The sequence below is a fragment of the Macaca fascicularis genome, chromosome 9 (assembly GCF_037993035.2).
Source record: "Macaca fascicularis isolate 582-1 chromosome 9, T2T-MFA8v1.1".
Taxonomy (NCBI): Eukaryota; Metazoa; Chordata; class Mammalia; order Primates; family Cercopithecidae; genus Macaca; species Macaca fascicularis.
Genome location: NC_088383.1, coordinates 130,565,036 through 130,583,326, shown reverse-complemented (window position 1 = coordinate 130,583,326; position 18,291 = coordinate 130,565,036). Strand labels below are relative to the sequence as shown.

The 18,291-nt window shown below is 47.9% G+C and overlaps 1 protein-coding gene across 23 annotated transcripts in view; it reads left to right on the top strand.

The window, feature by feature from the left end:
• Positions 1–18,291, top strand: part of FGFR2 (fibroblast growth factor receptor 2) — a 123,229-nt gene that overhangs the window by 21,350 nt on the left and 83,588 nt on the right. For 12 of the 23 annotated variants that reach the window (XM_045361648.3, XM_074000818.1, XM_065521503.2 and 9 more), the window contains exons 3-4: positions 13,219–13,485; positions 14,354–14,431. The exons of 7 other annotated variants lie outside the window; for them this stretch is intronic. In XM_045361648.3, the coding sequence (XP_045217583.2) occupies positions 13,219–13,485; positions 14,354–14,431 (345 nt within the window). The remainder of the gene's footprint in view (positions 1–13,218; positions 13,486–14,353; positions 14,432–18,291) is intronic. 4 more of the 23 variants (XM_045361653.3, XM_065521506.2, XM_045361652.3 and 1 more) reach the window with 1 other exon arrangement.

Here is an 18,291-nt window from a genome sequence, read left to right as displayed (position 1 = left end):
AGTTTTTTGCTCGTACTTTCTTTCAGAGCTAAGCTTTCTATCAGGGATAGGCTTAATAGGTGAAGGGTTGTCAGGACTGATCAGAGGAGGGGCCAGAGGAAAAGAGGGGCTTCAGGGCTGACTTGGAGCTTGGGTGGCAGTTCAGTGGTATGACTCCCTTCATCGTGTAAGAGAAGAGGCTGGTGGAGGAGGAGGAGGTTGAAGGTCACTTGCTTGTTTTGGATACGACCTCTGCAGACATCCAGGGTATGTGTTTCCTCCCCTTGGGCAGGTGGAAATATGAACCTACAAGCAGGGACTTGAGTGGCATCTGCGGGGAGGAGGTGGGAAAAGCCACAGGTGCCCAGGAGACTGGAATGCAGGGAAAGGACCAGAAGAACCAGAGGCGGAATTCTAGGCATATCCATGGATACAGGAGAGGTGGTAGGGAAGGAGAAGTTTCTTAGAAAGGCGAGAAGAGCTCCTTGACATGTTCCTGTCCGTAGGAACACATACACACGTGCACGCACCAGCAGGAAGCAGAATGCTAACTGAAGGTAATTAACCCCCAACTCTGTGTTACGGATTGAGAAATAGAACAGGAGCCCTGCCCCCTCCTCTCTCACTTTCTGAGCTTCCACACTGAGAAGACCTGGCTAGGCAGCTTTGCTTTTTTTCCTGCTTAGCGGAGGAGTGAGGATTTCAGCCGGAAGGTCTTTCTGATGGCGGATGTGTAAGTGCCAGGCATTGTGCCGGGTGCCTTCTGTGTCCTATCTCATTTATTATTGTTCCTGCTCCGAGGACGTGCCTCAAGGTCACACGATTTGTAAATGGCAGAGTCTCAGTGTCAGTGACAGGTCTGTTTGGTCTCTCTCTCTCTTTATATATGTGTGTATATATATATATATATATATATATATATATTTTTTTTTTTTTTTTTTTTTTTCTTTTTGAGATGAAGTCTTGCCCTGTCATCCAGGCTGGAGTGCAGTGGCGTGATCTCGGCTCACTGCAACTTGCGCCTCCTGGGTTCAAGCGATATTCTCCAGCCTCAGCCTCCCGAGTAGCTGGGACTATAGGCGCCTGCCACCGTGCCCAGATAATTTTTATATTTTTTAGTAGAGATGGGGTTTCAGAACCATGTTGGCCAGGCTGGTCTCGAACTCCTGACCTCAAATGATCCACCTTTCTCGGCTTCCCAAAGTTCTGGGATTACAGGCATGAGCCACCATGCCCGGCCTTGGTCTGTACCTTTAACACCCCCAGCCTTTTCTGAAGAGTCACCAGAGAAGGGACAAAAATGAGGCCACAGCCTTAATGCTAAGGGACCATGAGAGGCTTGGGGCATAGCTGTCTGTTAAGACAGGTGCTTTACTACTTTGTAAGATGAAGAGAGCTGCCCCTGCCTGAGCACTGTCATTAGGACTCAGGGGATGGAAGCGTTTTAGGACCGGAGGTTCAGTTTCAGGACTGGAGATCACAATGCATTCATTTTACAGAGTGACATCTCTGTAGGGCCACTCTTCACCCTAAGATTGTGTCATCAAAGGCCAGGCACATCCTATTCACTCCTTCACCTCCTTGTGAGCCCCCCACATGCCTTTTGATGAAAGGGTTTTCCCTAGGATAGTGCGCTCCAGGAAGCCCTGAAGGGCTGAAGATGTCCCAGCTTTCTCTGCTGCGTCCAGCAAGTGTATTTTCAGAAGGTAGGAGGCTCAGGCTGGGCTGGCCAGGCAGCCAGGCACACACACAGACTCCTCATTGTACATCCAAGCTGGGGCACGCAGGGCTTCAACATAACTTTGTAGCGCAAGTATCTATTTCCTGGGTGCTATATGATCTAATGGCTGGTCGCTTTGGAAAATGCTTTCTGAACAAAAGACTCAATTTATTATTTATTTATTTATTTATTGAGACCGCGTTTTGCTCTTGTTGCCCAGGCTGGAGTGCAATGGCGTGATCTCGGCTCACCGCAACCTCTGCCTCCCAGGTTCAAGCAATTCTCCTGCCTCCCCCTCCCTAGTAGCTGGGATTCCAGGCACCCGCCACCACACCCGGCTAATTTTGTATTTTTAGTAGAGACGGGGTTTCTCTATGTTGGTCAGGCTGGTCTCGAACTCCTGACCTCAGGTAATCCACCCTCCTTGGCCTCCCAAAGTGCTGGGATTACAGGCGTGAGCCACCACAGCCGACCTTTTATTTTTTTTAATTATTTTTATTTTTATGTTTTTTTTGAGACGAAGTCTCGCTCTGTCACCCGGGCTGGAGTACAGTGGCGCGATCTCGGCTTACTGCAACCTCTGCCTCCCAGGTTCAAGTGATTCTCCTGCCTCAGCCTCCTGGGTAGCTGGGATTACAGGCACCTGCCACCACACCCGGCTAATTTTGTATTTTTAGTAGAGATGGGTGTTTCTCCATGTTGGTCAGGCTGGTCTCGAACTTCTGACCTCAGGTAATCCACCCTCCTCGGCCTCCCAAAGTGCTGGGATTACAGGTTTGAGCCACTGCACCCGACCTTTTATTTTTTTAAATTATTATTATTATTATTATTTTTTGAGACGGAGTCTCGCTCTGTCGCCCATGCTGGAGTGCAGTGGCCGGATCTCAGCTCACTGCAAGCTCCGCCTCCCGGGTTCACGCCATTCTCCCGCCTCAGCCTCCCGAGTAGCTGGGACTACAGGCGCCCGCCACCTCGCCCGGCTAGTTTTTTGTATTTTTTTAGTAGAGACGGGGTTTCACCGTGTTAGCCAGGATGGTCTCAATCTCCCGACCTCGTGATCCGCCCGTCTCGGCCTCCCAAAGTACTGGGATTACAGGCTTGAGCCACCGCGCCCGGCCATATTATTTTTATTTTTATTTTTTTTGAGACAAAGTCTCGCTCTGTCACCCAGGTTGGAGTGCAGTGGCACAATCTCAGCTCACTGCAACCTCCACCTGCCGGGTTCAAGTGATTCTCCTGCCTCAGCCTCCTGAGTAGCTGGGATTACAGGCACCCACCACCACACCCAGCTAATTTTTGTATTTTTAGTAGAGATGGGGTTTCACCATGTTGGCCAGTCTGGTCTTGAACTCCTGACCTCAGGTGATCCACCTGCCGGGGCCTGCCAAAGTGCTGGGATTACAGGTGTGAGCCACCACGCTCGGCCAGGACTCAGTTTTGAAGTTCTTGCACAAGCAAAGCTGCCTATATCTGGGAGTTTATGCACACAGTACTGATTCAATGCCTGCGTCTTAGTGGTCCGTTGGAAATTTTTCGCTCGTGAAATATGAGTTTAATACACGTATTGGGACCAGGGAGAAAACCTTCCGTCTGTGCATCTCTTTTTGGAGAAAACTGTCATGAACAGCTGAAAACATCAGATCAAAAGCGAGAGGGATACTGACAAAACAGGGAGTGCGGACTTCCGCTTTGGGTGGGGACATTGGGAGACACGGGTGACTCACTCTTCAGGGAGTACATTCTCAGACTCTTTACTCTGTGTGCATTTTTATTTTCTCATGGGCAGCAACATAATTTCTTTCAAACATGAAGAGCCATCCAGCATGTTTCTCAAAGGCAGACTTAAATGATGTGAGGGGTGTGCCTAAATATATAATTTTTAATGGTTACCATATTGGAAACATTAGCCATGATCCCATCTGATCACCAGGAATGTGAGCCAGTCTGGAGTTTCTGGAGAAATCCAGCTACTGCTGCAGAGGCGGCTGTTAGCTGTTGTTAGCGACCAGGGAGAATCCCGACTCGTGTCTACCAGACACCTGACAACTGGTTAGAAAGAGAGGACTGCACCCTTTCAGCCTGCCTACTTATCTGTTATTTGTTGCTTTGACTTCTTTTTGTTCTCCATTTTTATGTTGGCAGTATTTCTCGAGGTAGAGAACTTTCATCTTTATATTGTGCGGAGTATTTGTCCCTTCCTTGCCCCCTTAAAGAACACGTAGTACCTATGCCTTATAAGGTCTCTGTTTGATGTGAGGAATTTGGTCTTCTTGCAAGTCAGTTCATGTAGAGGGGAGGCTTTGAGGATGTCTGGGCTGCAGCAGGGCTGTGTTTGTTGCTGTGTGCACGGCCCTCATGGCAGGACATGCAAAGGTGGTTGGTTCTGATTTCATTGGTGGGACTCCATTGCCTTTATTTTTTAATTTTGATTTTAATTTTAATTTTTTTTTTTTTTTGAGATGGAGTCTAGTTCTCTCACCCAGGCTGGAGTGCAGTGCTGTGATCTGGGCTCACTGCAACCCCCGCCTCCTGGGTTCAAGCTATTCTCCTGCCTCAGCTTCCTGAGTAGCTGGGACTTCAGGCAGGCACCACCATGCCCGGCCAATTTTTGTGTTTTGAGTGGAGACGGGGTTTCATCATGTTGGCCTGGCCGGTCTTGAACTCCTGACCTCAAGTGATCTGCCTGCTTGGGCCTCCCAAAGTGCTGGGATTACAGACATGAGCCACCGTGCCTGGCCTCCATTTCCTTTATTTCTTTCTGCTGATGAGTTCTGATGCCAGCAAGACCCAGATTGTGCCGTAGGAAAGAGGGGGCTGGGCTCTTCCAGAATTCCTATCTTGCAGAAATCTCTCCTCTGTTCCTATGGAGAGAGAATTGGGTATTCACCAGTTAAGACTTCTTACTGGGACAGGGCGTGGCCACTATAGGACATCTTCCAGACTAAGAGGGCCAGTGGGGGCTACTGGAACAGGGAGGACGGTGGCGGCCACTTACTTGTCATGTGCTTTGTGTAGGGTGACTATATAGCAACATTTGTAGCCGGACTCTGTTTCCTCTGTAGAGACTCTGGCAGCTCCACAGCCATGACATTTATCCAGTACAAGGTGGCAGGAGGTGTGGGAGGGCACCAGAAACCCAAAGCCGTTTTACTACCCTTCCCCCAGCACTCCTGTTACAGTGCTTGTGGGAGTCCCTGCTGTGCTTCTAGATAAGAACGGGTTTCTTCCTGCAGCCCACAACCCTGACAGGACATGCCTCCTGGCGGTGTGCTCCTAACCTGCCTCTTCTCTCTGCCCCCTCCCTCTTTCTCCTCTCCCCTTCCCCTCTCTTTCTTCCTCTTCCCTTCCTCTTCTTTCCTCTCCCGCCCTCCGTTTCTCTCCCTTCCTTTTCCTTCTCTCCATCTCTCTTCTCCTTTTCCTCCCTCTCCTTCTCTTTCTTCCTTCTCTCTCTTCCAGAGGAGTCTGTTCAGGGATTTCTCTCTGTCTCCCTTTCTTCTTCCTGGAGGAATGGGTTTAGGGATTGCACACCTCTGACTTTGGAGGAGGGAGAAACCTCAGCGGGATGTGTTCCAGGGCGACCCCACCACATCCTTGGAACTAGGATGATCTAGACGTCGGAAAAGACACCATCCGTGGAAAACCCCGGAAAAGGCTTAATTTGTGAAAAGTAATGGAGTGTGAGCTATGCCGTTGGTAGAAACTGCTTTTTTCTTCCTTAACAGTTTAAATCTGTCATCCGTTCTCCATGAAGTGATTGGACGGGGCAAGACTCAGGTTTCCCATCTGTTCTCTGTTTGCATTTGGGCGCCATTTCAAAAACCACACGGGAAAAGTTTATAGGCAAACATTATAAAAAGTGACAGTCTGAAGTGCTGCTATCGCTGGTTTGGCAACGTCAAGTGTTACCTGAAATAGCTTACCGTTTCCAAACCCTTTCGCTGTTTCAACTGTCTCAAGACAGCCCTCCCGCTGAGATGGGTGAGAAGTCCAGCTGGATGTGTGCAGTGAAGTCACATAAGTCACAGCCTTTTTTAACTTTTACAAGACTTCCCCCTCCTGGGGCTATCCTCACATACAGCGAGGATTTTTTTCTCTCTGTTTACTTATAGAGCGGGAAATTCATGCAGCTTGTTGCTAGTGGCAATCCGTGTGATGTCACATGGAGAGGTCATGACCTCTACCATGATCTGCTGAGGGGCTCGGAGAGTCAGGCAGCCCCTGCCTCAGTTTCTTTCTTGCCCCAGTCAGAGGTCCTATGAGTTCCCAAGGAATAACAGGATGGTTTTCTTAGGGAAGGAAGGAGGCCAGTTCAAGGCAGGAATTACTCACAGGCTATGTGCCGATGCCTGTTGTTATTCATACTATTTATTTATTTGTTTGTTTGTTTGAGACAGAGTTTCACTCATGTTGCCCAGGCTGGAGTGCAATGGCACAGTCTCGGCTCACTGCAACCTCCAACTCCCGGGTTCAAGCAATTTTCCTGCCTCAGCCTCCCAAATAGCTGGGATTACAGGCACACGCCACCACGCCCAGCTAATTTTTTATGTTTAATAGAGATGGGTTTCACCTTGTTGGTCAAGCTGGTCTCGAACTCCTGACCTAAGGTGATCCACCCACTTTGGCCTCCCAAAGTGCTGAATCTACAGGCATGAGCCACCATGCCTGGCCTATTTATTTATTTTTAGAGACAGGTTCTCATCTCGTTGTCTCACCCAGGCAGGAATGTAGTGGTGAAATCATAGCTCAGTGCAGCCTCTGGGGCTCAAACGAGCCTCCTACCTCAGCCTCCTGAGTAGCTGGGACTACAGATGTTTATCACCATTCCCGGCTTTATTTATTTATTTATTTATTTTTTATTTTTTGTAGAAAAAGGATCTTACTATGTTCCCTAGGCTGGTCTTGAACTCCTGACCTCAAGTGATTCTCCCACCTCGACCTCCCAAAGTGCTGGGATTGTAGGCATGACCTACTGTGCCTGGCCCATTTGTTTTTTGATTAGCTGTACAAGTACCTGTCTCTCTCTTTTTTAAAGTATCTAAACTTTTTTTGTTTTTTTTTTTTTGAGATGGAGTTTTGCTCTTGTTGCCCAGACTGGAGTGCAATGGCACGATCTCACCTCATCGCAACCTCCGCCTCCCAGGTTCAAGCGATTCTTCTGCCTTAGCCTCCCAAATAACTGGGATTACAGGCATGCACCACCATGCCTGGCTAATTTTGCATTTTTAGTAGAAACGGGGTTTCTCCATGTTGGCCAGGCTGGTCTTGAACTCCCGACCTCAGGTGATCTGCCCACCTCGGCCTCCCAAAGTGCTGGGATTACAAGAGTGAGCCAGCATGCCCGGCTGGTTAATTTTTTTTAAAAAGAAGCTGCTTGTAGCTGGGTGCAGTGGCTCACACCTGTAATCCTAGCACTGTGGGTGGCCGAGGCAGATGGATTGCCTGAGCTCAGAAGTTTGAGACCAGCCTGGCCAACACAGTAAAACCCCGTCTCTACTAAAATACAAAAAAAAAAAAAAAAAAAAAATTAGCCAGGCGTGGTGGTATGCACTTTTAATCCCAGCTACTCCAGAGGCTGAGGCAGGAGAATCGCTTGAACCCAAGCGGCGGAGGTTGCAGTGAGCCGAGATCACACCATTGCACTCCAGCCTGGGTGAGACAGTGAGACTCCATCTCAAAAAACAAGCTGCTTGCTAACATGCTGCTGGTACTTCCCAAGTATTTGAAACTTCTGGGAGAAAATTCACATGGATGCAACTGAGCCTTATGCAGCAGGGCTGCGGTAGCGTGACCGTGGTAGTAGAAATGAGTGTTGAGCTGTGTCCCAGGAAGGAGAGTTGGTGCCTTGTTTGTTTATCAATTTTAGGAAACAGTGACAAAGAATGTCCAATACTACTGTGAAGCTGGCTTGCTTCTTTTCGAATTTTAATTCATATTGTGAAAAATACATGGAAACATATTTTCTGTCTGTGGAAGCCTCTGAAAGAGCATTTGTGCGTAGCAAAGCAGCTTCTGGAACCTTCTCCACATTGTGTTTTGGCAGGAGATGAGGGGGATGTTGGGCTGTGCACCCCTGGTGGATTCTCACAGGAAAGGTGAAAAGTATGCCACAGCAATGGGAAAAAGTAAATCCAGGAAGTGTTCACATGACTATAAAAGGAGCTATGTACATTTCCTGGGGGGATTCTTTGCTCTTTCACAGAGCAGGCTGTGCAGCCGGGTGGAGTCAGGGAGAGGTGGTCCGTCCATGGGGGGTGACCAGAGTTAGGGAGCCCCCTTTGCGCCTGCAGGCACAGAGGGGATTCGCTGATTGTCCTGGCTCCGCACAACCTGGGGCCAGGTCAGTACAACCGTGGGGAGGGACGTGGAGGGCTCGGGGAGTGCATGTTTGCAGGGAGTGGGCAGCGGCTCAGGTCACCTGCAGCATTCAGACCCAGAAGCGAAGCCAAGTCCTGAGGATGGCAATTGGACCCAAGGACACAGGCAGGGACAGAGCTCCTTCCACTGAGCCAGCTGTTAGGGGCTTGTGTTCTCGGCCCCCTGGCTGGGGTTGTCTTTGATATGTGCCGTGTATGCTGAGCCCTGCAGGCTGGGCTTGGGGGGCCGCTGGGTGGCCTGGGAGGCTACCAGTGTGGCATTTGGCCCCTCCCCAGCGTATGGCCCCACCCCATCCCTGCCTCTCTTCTTACTTACATCCTCCTCTTTTTATTGCTTCTCCCCAACCTCTTTCTCGCTTTTGTGTTTATTCATTCATTCTCCCTAACAGGTGCTTGCAGAGTCTTCTGGGATACCCAGCGATATCACTGGCGTGTTTACTAAAGGCACTGCTGATCCCCAGATGGGCCCTTTGTGAAATGACCACTGAAGGGGTGGAGGGAGGAGTCCTTGCTTTCTCAGTTTACGAAGACAGCAGTTACTGGTTTGAGACTTTGAAGACAGGATGGCTTGAGTTTTATGGATAAGCATCATTATCTCATTGGTGTATTTTAGGGGGTGATATTTTTTTATCCTTGAAACTTGGATATCTAGATGACAATTTTGATCTGGTTTTACTGGGATAAAAAGCAGTTTTAGTACATCTAGTCATCTTAACTGTCCGTTGAGATGGGACTCCTGTAAAATCACTTTGTACCTGGAGATAGCAATCCAAGTGTTCCGGCTGGGCGCAGTGGCTCATGCCTGTAATCCCAGCACTTTGGGAGGACAAGGCGGGCAGATCACAAGGTCAGGAGTTCGAGACCAGCATGGCCAATATGGTAAACCCTGTCTCTAATAAAAATACAAAAAGTAGCTGGGTGTGGTGGTGCATGCCTGTAATCCCAGCTACTTGGGAGGCCGAGGCAGTAGAATCACTTGAACTTGGGAGGTGGAGGTTGTGGTGAGCCGAGATCGTACCACTGGATTCCAGTGTGGGCGACAGAGCAAGACTCCGTCAAAGAAAGAGAGAGAGAGACCCAAATGTTCTGTGATTATCCTCTGAAAACCGTGGTGCTTAAAAAATTATGACAAGCGTGTTCTGCCTTGAAGAATAACAGTGATAGTGGCAGTCCTTAGCCCAACACGTTGTAGTTGATAACCAGGTTCGTCTTCATTGGCTCATTGGAATCTTACCAATAATAAACCAGTATTTGGGTACTCTTACCCTGCAATAGATGGGGAACGCCAGGCCAAGAGGTTAAGTAGGAACGGAGAGGCGTGGGAACTCAGGGCTTCATCCTCTTCTCGTCCAGGGCAGCACCCTGCACCAGGCATCTCCTGTGTCCAGGTCTGAATAAGACATAGGTCCTTGCTGTCCCCTGTTCTTCCTCCTAGAATGGCAGGTGGTAGTCCAGCAGCTTAGATACCCCAGTTTCAGCAAGATTTTGGGGTTTTTTTTTTTTTTTTTTTTGAGACGGAGTCTTGCTCTATCACCCAGGCTGGAGTGCAGTGGCCGGATCTCAGCTCACTGCAAGCTCCTCCTCTCGGGTTCACGCCATTCTCCTGCCTCAGCCTCCCGGGGAGCTGGGACTACAGGCACTCGCCACTTCGCCCGGCTAGTTTTTTGTATTTTTTAGTAGAGACGGGGTTTCACCGTATTGGCCAGGATGGTCTCGATCTCCTGACCTCATGATCTGCCCGTCTCGGCCTCCCAAAGTGCTGGGATTACAGGCTTGAGCCACCGCGCCCGGCCGATTTTGGGGTTTACTGATTTTAGGTGAAGGAAAGGGTTCTCAGTGAAAACACTTCCCTTTAAAAACAGGAAATCATACATCATAACTCCTGCTTTGCCCGGAGAGAGATTTTTTTCTGCATCACCATTGCAAATACCTTGCTTATCTCCCCCCAACCCCCATGCGGTCTTAGAGCATTCCACTGCGTGACACAGGGACATGGTTGCACCTTATCTGAGGGTCAGGATGGAGCAGATTGGTGTGTGGGTCCCAGGTGCCTCCCCTGTAAGGGAGGGAAGCTTTGTTGCTTCTGCTCAGCAGCTGCCCTGGTGACCAGTTCTGGCTGAGAGGAAAGTACATTCCATAACATTCCTGGTGACTTACTGATCATGTGACGTTGTCATAATAGACATTGATCATTTTATGACCCAGACAAATCCAATGTAAATTCATTCTAACATGGTGGGTGCTGTTTCAGCAATGAGTTGTTGGAGACCTGGGACTCAGAGGACATCTGGTCCTTGCCTTAGCCAGCTGTCAAAGGGGTTGGACCAACAGTGTTTGGGGCCCCTTCAGTTCTCATGTTGAGTGAATCTGTGACTCTAGGATGTTGGGAGTGGGAGATGGGCTGAGATTTGGGGCCAGACTGAATCCCTGCCCTCTTCTCCTTCTCGTATTTCTCTTCCTTTCTTTTTTCTGTTTGGTCTCCATAGTTTAAAGTATTTCTATTAGTCACTCAGTTCAGCTGCATTTTGACTTAAGCAGCCTTGAGAGGCCTGCTCTAAGAGCCTTCAAACTAAGTTTCCAGCATCTTTTATTTATTTATTTTATTTATTTATTTATTTTTTTTTGAGGTGGAGTCTTCCTCTGTAGCCCGGGCCGGATCTCAGCTCACTGCAAGCTCCGCCTCCCGGGTTTACGCCATTCTCCCACCTCAGCCTCCCGAGTAGCTGGGACTACAGGCGCCCGCCACCTCGCCCGGCTAGTTTTTTGTATTTTTTAGTAGAGACGGGGTTTCACGGTGTTCGCCAGGATGGTCTCGATCTCCTGACCTCGTGATCCACCCGTCTCGGCCTCCCAAAGTGCTGGGATTACAGGCTTGAGCCACCGCGCCCGGCCTCCAGCATCTTTTAAACTGCGCTTTGTCCTTCACTTCTCAGCTCAAATGCCTGTTCTTGAGAGAAGTCTCTCTGATCGTCTTATACAACAGGGACTGAAACACATTTCGTAGGGGCAAGATGGCAAATATTGTAGGGCTTGCAGACCGCAGGGTCTCTGTTGCAACGACTGAACTCTGCCCTTGTAACACACAAAAGCAGCACCAGACAATAAGGTATGGGCATGGCCGTGTTCCAATAAAGCTTTGTTTACAAAAACAAGCTGTGGCTGGCTTGGCCCGCGGGCCATCACCTGCCACCTCCTGCCAAAGGACCAGCCCTCCCCTGCCACTGCTGTGTGCACGCGCCCGTATCTTGCTGTGTCCTTCTTCCTAACGCTTAAGCAAGAACACTGTATTTTTTATAGATTTTGTATCTGTTGTCTGTCATTCCTACCATAATGGACAATCCACAAGCGCAGGGTCATCTTGCTGCGGAGCTTCCAGAATAGGCTTGGTGTATAGTAGGTGTGCAGTAAATAATTGTCGAGTGAGAAAACAAATGTTAGAAACATAACCTGCCTGTCAGCTGGGCTTTCCTTGCTTGCTTTGGGGTGCGTTTGTCCATGTTACATTTAGCGTCTGTTTTCCTCCTTTTGTTGTGATTCTCTCTTTGTGTTCACGTGCTAGTTGGCATCTGGGGCTTGGCCTGCATGCCTTTGGTGATACCCCTTTGGGAAGCCCCGGGCCTCCCATGTGCTGTTGACGGTGGTGGTGAGGGGATTTCTTGTCCTTGATGCATGTGGCCCTTTCACAGCGGGACTGAAACACAGATGGACTTGATTTCAGTCTCCTATGGGAGATTTGTCCTTCGGAGGGGTGTCTAGGCAAAACAGTTGCCTTTGATCCTGCCCTGATTTGGTGCTGTCTCAGTGCTGGGAAGCTTTGCATTTTCCAGGCCTGGAACTCTGGGTCCCATTCACACTTCTCACTGGAGGGATGAAAGCCTGCTTCTTGGGCCCTCGTGGCCGCTCCAGCCGGCAGCTCCAGCTGCTGTTACTAATAAACGCCAATGGTTTCCCCTCAGCTCCAGTGGAGAGGTTGTGTGGGTTGGATCCTTGTGGGTTCCATCCTGTGCTGCGTATCTGGGGACTGTGACCTGGTTCGACATGGCCATGTGTATGCCAAGCAGGATGGGGTTGGTGGCGGGAAGCACGGAGAACCATGAGACCCACGCCTTTTCTCTAGGGTCTTGGTGTCTCCTCGGGGAGGTGGGATGCGTTCATGAGAATGTGACGCATCCCATGCGCTGGCGAAGTGGGCAGGTGTACGGTGGAGGGGGAGGGAGCCACTGCACTTCCGCCCAGGGTGACTGATGCAAGGTGACCCCCATCACAGAGGGCCCTACTTGATTTGGGCCTTGGAGGGTGGATGGCAGGGAAGAGAGGGAGGAAGGACTGTCCCTACAGGAGAAGCCTGGGACGTGTGTGGCGGGAGTTGGTGAGCAGGGTGGGACAAAACTTTGTCGTGTGGAGTTGGGGGCACGCAGCACCCAGCGGCTTCATTTCAGGACCCCTGTAAGTGCAGTGGAGACCGCCTTGCAGCTGTCTGGGCATTTGCTCTTTTTGTTTTTGGTGTTAAGGCCTCCAGGCTTTTATCATCACCCGGCACAGAATTAGTTAGGTCTCTAAACCCGCAAAGTACTGATCTGAACCTGAGAGCTCATGAAAACTCTGGGTGGCAAAAAATCTTGTAGGGGATCCCTTAGTTTTCCTTGAGTTTGAGACATTTCATTTTAAGAAGCTTGGCCTTGGGACAACATACCAAGTCTAGCACAAGTAATTAAGAGTGTATGTGTGTGTGATGCACAGTCACGTTTAACGTACAAATGTGAAAAACTTGGCATTCTTACAAATAAAACATACCACAATGACAGATTTTTGCAGGTATTACGGTGCAAGCACACTTTGGCAATCAATTTAAACATTTTCTTGTGGAATATCCTTCCATGCTATGGTTTGGTTTGTTTCTAAAGCCCTGTAGGATGTGGAAACGAAGTCAGGACAGATTTGCTGGGGGTATCATACCTCTGGTTGCTGTTCCAGATACTTCCTGACTTCCTGGGGCTTGGGGAGAGGTGGATGCCTGCTGGGGCCATTTGCAAAGCAAGAACAGCTTCTCCTGGGAATAAGCAGCCTCCACTGACCTTTGTTGGACGTTCTCTCCTCTCCCTCCTTCCCATCTGTCTCCATCTTCTCTCTCCCACCTTTCTGCAGAGCCACCAACCAAATACCAAATCTCTCAACCAGAAGTGTACGTGGCTGCACCAGGGGAGTCGCTAGAGGTGCGCTGCCTGTTGAAAGATGCCGCCGTGATCAGTTGGACTAAGGATGGGGTGCACTTGGGGCCCAACAATAGGACAGTGCTTATTGGGGAGTACTTGCAGATAAAGGGCGCCACGCCTAGAGACTCCGGCCTCTATGCTTGTACTGCCACTAGGACTGTAGACAGTGAAACTTGGTACTTCATGGTGAATGTCACAGGTGAGTCGGCCCGTGAGCCCTACGCTCTCTCTTCTCTGTAGCCATTATGTGATTTACATTTTTTTGGCCAAGTGCAAAGGTAGCGAGATCTCTAATTGGATGCCAGGCACACAGCTTCATAGTTTTTGAAATTCTTCTTTGGGACCTGGTGCACCAGAAAGGCCAATCATTAAGAATGACAGAGCTCTTGTGCACAAAGTAACATTTTTCTTAAGATAGTACGCTTTTATTTAAGGAAATACATGGTTTTTTCTTTCTCTTTTTTTTTTTGGTACCACTGACATCTTTGGCATTTAGAATATAGGACTGAAATGTGGATACTCAAGATTTCTGATTGGTTTATTAAAGTTTGAGTTTCTCTCCTTGATTTCATTCTGTGCAGTGAGCAGGACAGAACAGGCGCCCTTTGTGGCTGAGTTTAAAGTTCTGCTTTCAGAATGTTAGTTGACGATGACAAGGGCCACACAGGGACTAAGTTTTGTCAGGGATCAATTTCTTTCTTGAAGGGGACCCGCATACTGAAAGGTTAGTGCTGGAAAAAGAGTCTTTGGGCACTACACAATTGGTAAATTTGTCAGGGGCTTGAATACTGTTTGAAGCTTGAAATCCAATTCTCGTATATCCAATTTTATAGCCTGTTTAAATAGCGTGAAAACAGAAAACATTGAGAATCATAACATAGACCAACTGTCATCATGGAGGGAATATTTAAGCCATTGAAACTATCTTAACTAAACACAATCCCAGGCTCTTTGCGAGGGTTCCTGGGTTGTTGACTTTGCTATGGAGAAGGTCTCAGTTGTAGATAATTGCAACCTTTTTGCTTTGCAAAAAAACACATCCATGGAATATGTTCTTTTGCATACAGATGCCATCTCATCCGGGGATGATGAGGATGACACCGATGGTGCGGAAGATTTTGTCAGTGAGAACGGTAACAACAAGAGTAAGTAACCGCCCGGCTCCGATGGTCCCCGAGAGAGGAGCGTGGAGGGAAGTCCTGCCTGTCACCTGTCTTCTTGTCGACTCTTCCACGCCATGCTGTGTCCCGCGGCCCTTGCCTTTCCCTGCTGTGTCTACTTTCCTGACTTTCAAACCTAAGAATAAACCACTGTTGCTGCACAGCCTTCTCTATCGTTTGTCCTTTCTTCTCGTGTCACTGGTCATTCGTTTTTCAAAGCAGTTACTACTTTTCTTTCCTTGATTTTTCCTTTTCCCTTTGGCTTCTCCCTATTCAGAGACATAAAAATAGTAGAACCACGTAACATCTTGGTTTTCCCTGTAATCATTGATCGTGCTTGGTTTAATCCAGTGGTGCGTGACTGGGGCAATGGCCTATTTTTGCTCTCCCGGCACAATGGGCAATATTTGGTTGTCACAACAGAGGGTGGGGGTGCTGGTGGCCTTTAGTTGGGGAGGGGCCAGGGATGCAGAGCACAGCCCCATAACAAAGAATTATCTGGTCCAAGATGTCAGTTGTCCCTAGGATGAGAAACCCCGGCCTCCTACAACACACACCTCATGCTGAGTGGAAATGAAGGACATGTGCCTTACTTTGCAGACCACGATTGAAAAGGGACCCAAAGGTGGTTTGCTTAATGAGGGCCGTGAACACTGAGTGCTAACACGAGAGAGGCCATTGACTTGCGAGGAAGAACATGGCATAGCCTCCTGGAGCTGGGCAGCCTGGGTTTGACTCTTTCTCCACAACTTCTGAGTTGCTCATGTCACTTCTGTGCCTTAGTTTCTTTAACTATAAAGTGGAGAGTAATAATAATAATAATAATAATAATAATAATAATAATACCTTCTGGGATTGTTATGAGGATTACATGAGTTCCTAGTTGTATAGTGCTCAGAAGAGTGAGTGCTTGCAAATGTTTATTCAATAAAGACAATAGAATATAGCATTACTTGCATTTTCCAATGACTTGGCTGGAATGTTCCTAAAGTGTTTGTACATGGGGTATTGGGGTTCTCTGCTTATATGGTATATTCTACATTTTTCTTAAAAGGATTTTAGTCAATTTAGTACATTTAAACAAGGCCTAAGTAATATACCACACCTGGCTAGTTTATGTATGTTTTTTTTCCCCGAGATGCCATCTTGCTCTGTCACCCAGGCTGGAGTGCAGTGGCGTGATCTCGGCTCACTGCAACCTCCATCTCCTGGGTTCAAGCAATTCTCCTGCTTTAGCCTCCTGAATAACTAGGACTACAGGGGCCTGCCACCACATCTGGCTAATTTTTGTGTTTTTAGTAGAGATGGAGTTTCACCTTGTTGGTCAGGCTGGTCTTGAACTCTTGACCTCGTGATTCACCTGCCTCGGCCTCCAAAAGTGCTGGGATTACAGGCATGAGCCACCGTGCCTGGCCTAATTTATGTATTTTTAGTAGAGACAGGGTTCTACCATGTTGGCCAGGCTGGTCTTGAACTCCTGACCTCAAGTGATCCACCCGCCTTGGTCTCCTGAAGTGCTGGGATTACAGGTGTGAGCCACTGCGCCTGGCAACACTTTATTTTTTAGAGCACTTTTAGGTTCACAGCAAAATAACGAGGAAGGAACAAAGATTTCCCATATAATCTTCCCCAGCACATGCATAGCCTGTCCTGTTATCAACATCCCCGCCAGAATGGTACATCTGTTCCGGTTGATGAACCTGCACTGCCATCATTATCACCCAAAGTCTGTGGTTGACTTTAGGGTGTGTAATCATACAGTCTGTAGCCTTTACAGATTGACTTCTTTGACTTAGTAAGATGCATTTAAGTTTCCCTCATATTTTGTTTATGGCTTGATGGGTCATTTGTTTGTAGCACTGAGTATTCCATTGTTTGTATGTATCAAAGTTTATCTGTTTACCTACTAAAGGATATCTCAGCCAGGCACTGTTGCTCATGCCTATAATCCCAGCTCTTTGTGAGGCTGAGCAGGTGGATCACTTGAGAACAGGAGTTCGAGACCAGCCTGGCCAACATGGCGAAATCCCTGTCTCTGCTAAAAATACGTAAGTTAGCCAGGTATAGTGGCACACGCCTGTAATCCCAGCCACTCAGGAGGCTAAGGCATGAGAATCACTTGAACCCAGGAGGTGGAGGTTGCAGTGAGTTGAGATCACGCCACCGCACTCCCGCCTGGGTGACAGAGTGAGACTCCATCTCAAAAAAAAAAAAAAAAAAATTCTCTGTGTCTTCCAAGTTTTGACAGTTGCAAATGAAGCTGCTACAGACATCTTTGCGCAGGTTTTTGTGTGGACACAGTTTTCAGTTACTTTGGGTAAATGTTAAGGAGTGTGATTGCTGGATTATGTGGGAAGAGTGTGTTTAGATTTGTAGGAAACCACCAAGCTGCCTTCCAAAGTGGCTGCACCATTTTGCATTCCCACCAGCAAGGAATGAGAGTTCCTGTTGCTCCACATCATTCGACGTGCCCGGTGTTCTGGAGTTTGGCCATTCTGATAGGTGTGTAATGGTATTTTGTTGTTTTAATTTAAATTTCTCTGATGACAGATGATGCGAAGCATCTTCTAATATGATTAATTGCCGTCCATATATCTTCTTTGGTGAGAAGTCTGTTAAGGCCATTGGCCCATTTTTTAATGAGGTTGTTTGTTTTCTTACTGTCGAGTTACAAGAGTTCTTCGTATATTTTGGATAACAGTCCTTTATTACATCTCTTTTGCAAATAGTTTCTCCCCCAACCTGTGGCTTGCCTTTTCATTCTCTTGACAGTGTCTCTTGCAGAGCAGAAATTTTTAAGTTTCATGTAGTCCAGTTTTTTCTTTTATGGATGGTGCCTTTGGTGTTATATGTAAAATGTCATCATCCAACCCAAAGTCATCTAGATTTTCTCCTATGTTACCTCCTAGGATTATTATAGTTTTGTATTTTGTATTTATGTGTGTAATCTATTTTAAGTTAATTTTTGTGAAGGATGTTAGGTGTGTGTATGGATTCACTTTTTAGCCTGTCTGTGGTGGTTCTGGCACTATTTGTTGAAAATGCTTTTTTTTTTCTGGTTTTTTTTTTTTTTTTTTTTGAGATGGGAGTTTCGCTCTTGTTGCCCAGGCTGGAGTGCAATGGTGCGATCTCAGCTCACCACAGTCCCCGCCTCCTGGGTTCAAGCAATTCTCCTGCTTCAGCCTCCCGAGTAGCTGGGATTACAAGTACATGCTACCACACGCCGCTAATTTTGTATTTTTAGTAGAGATGGGGTTTCTCGATGTTGGTCAGGCTGGTCTGGAACTCCCAGCCTCAGGTGATCTGCCCGCCTCGGCCTCCCAAAGTGCTGGGATTACAGGTGTGAGCCCCTGCGCCCGGCCTGTCTTTTAGCTTTTTAAAGGAAAAAGATAAAACAGATATTGGTAGGTACCTCGGATAAATGAGTTACTTAAGTGAAGATTTAGATTTGTCCCTGAATCTTCTAGCAGCTTGGGCAAAAGGGAAGTATTTTGGTTGATGCAGTTCTTACTTTTTGTCAAGAGGAAGCTTAGGGCAGTTGTTCTCAAAGTGAAGTTCCTGGTCCAGCAGCATCAGCATCACCTGGGAACTCCCTCGAAATGCAGATTCTCAGGTTCCTCCTCAGTCCCACTGCCTTAGAAACTCTGGGGGTGATTCTGCTTCACACTGAAATGCGAGAACCGCTGGCTTAGAATTTGCACATGGAGGTCTGCCCTGAATGGGAGCTTACCGTTAGCGGTCTTGTTCGTAAAACAGTGGATAATAAGGTGAGTGGAAGTATCTTCTGTGATTTTACCAGCCTTCTAAAAAGGTTATCATTATTATTTAACAAAAAGCACTGATAC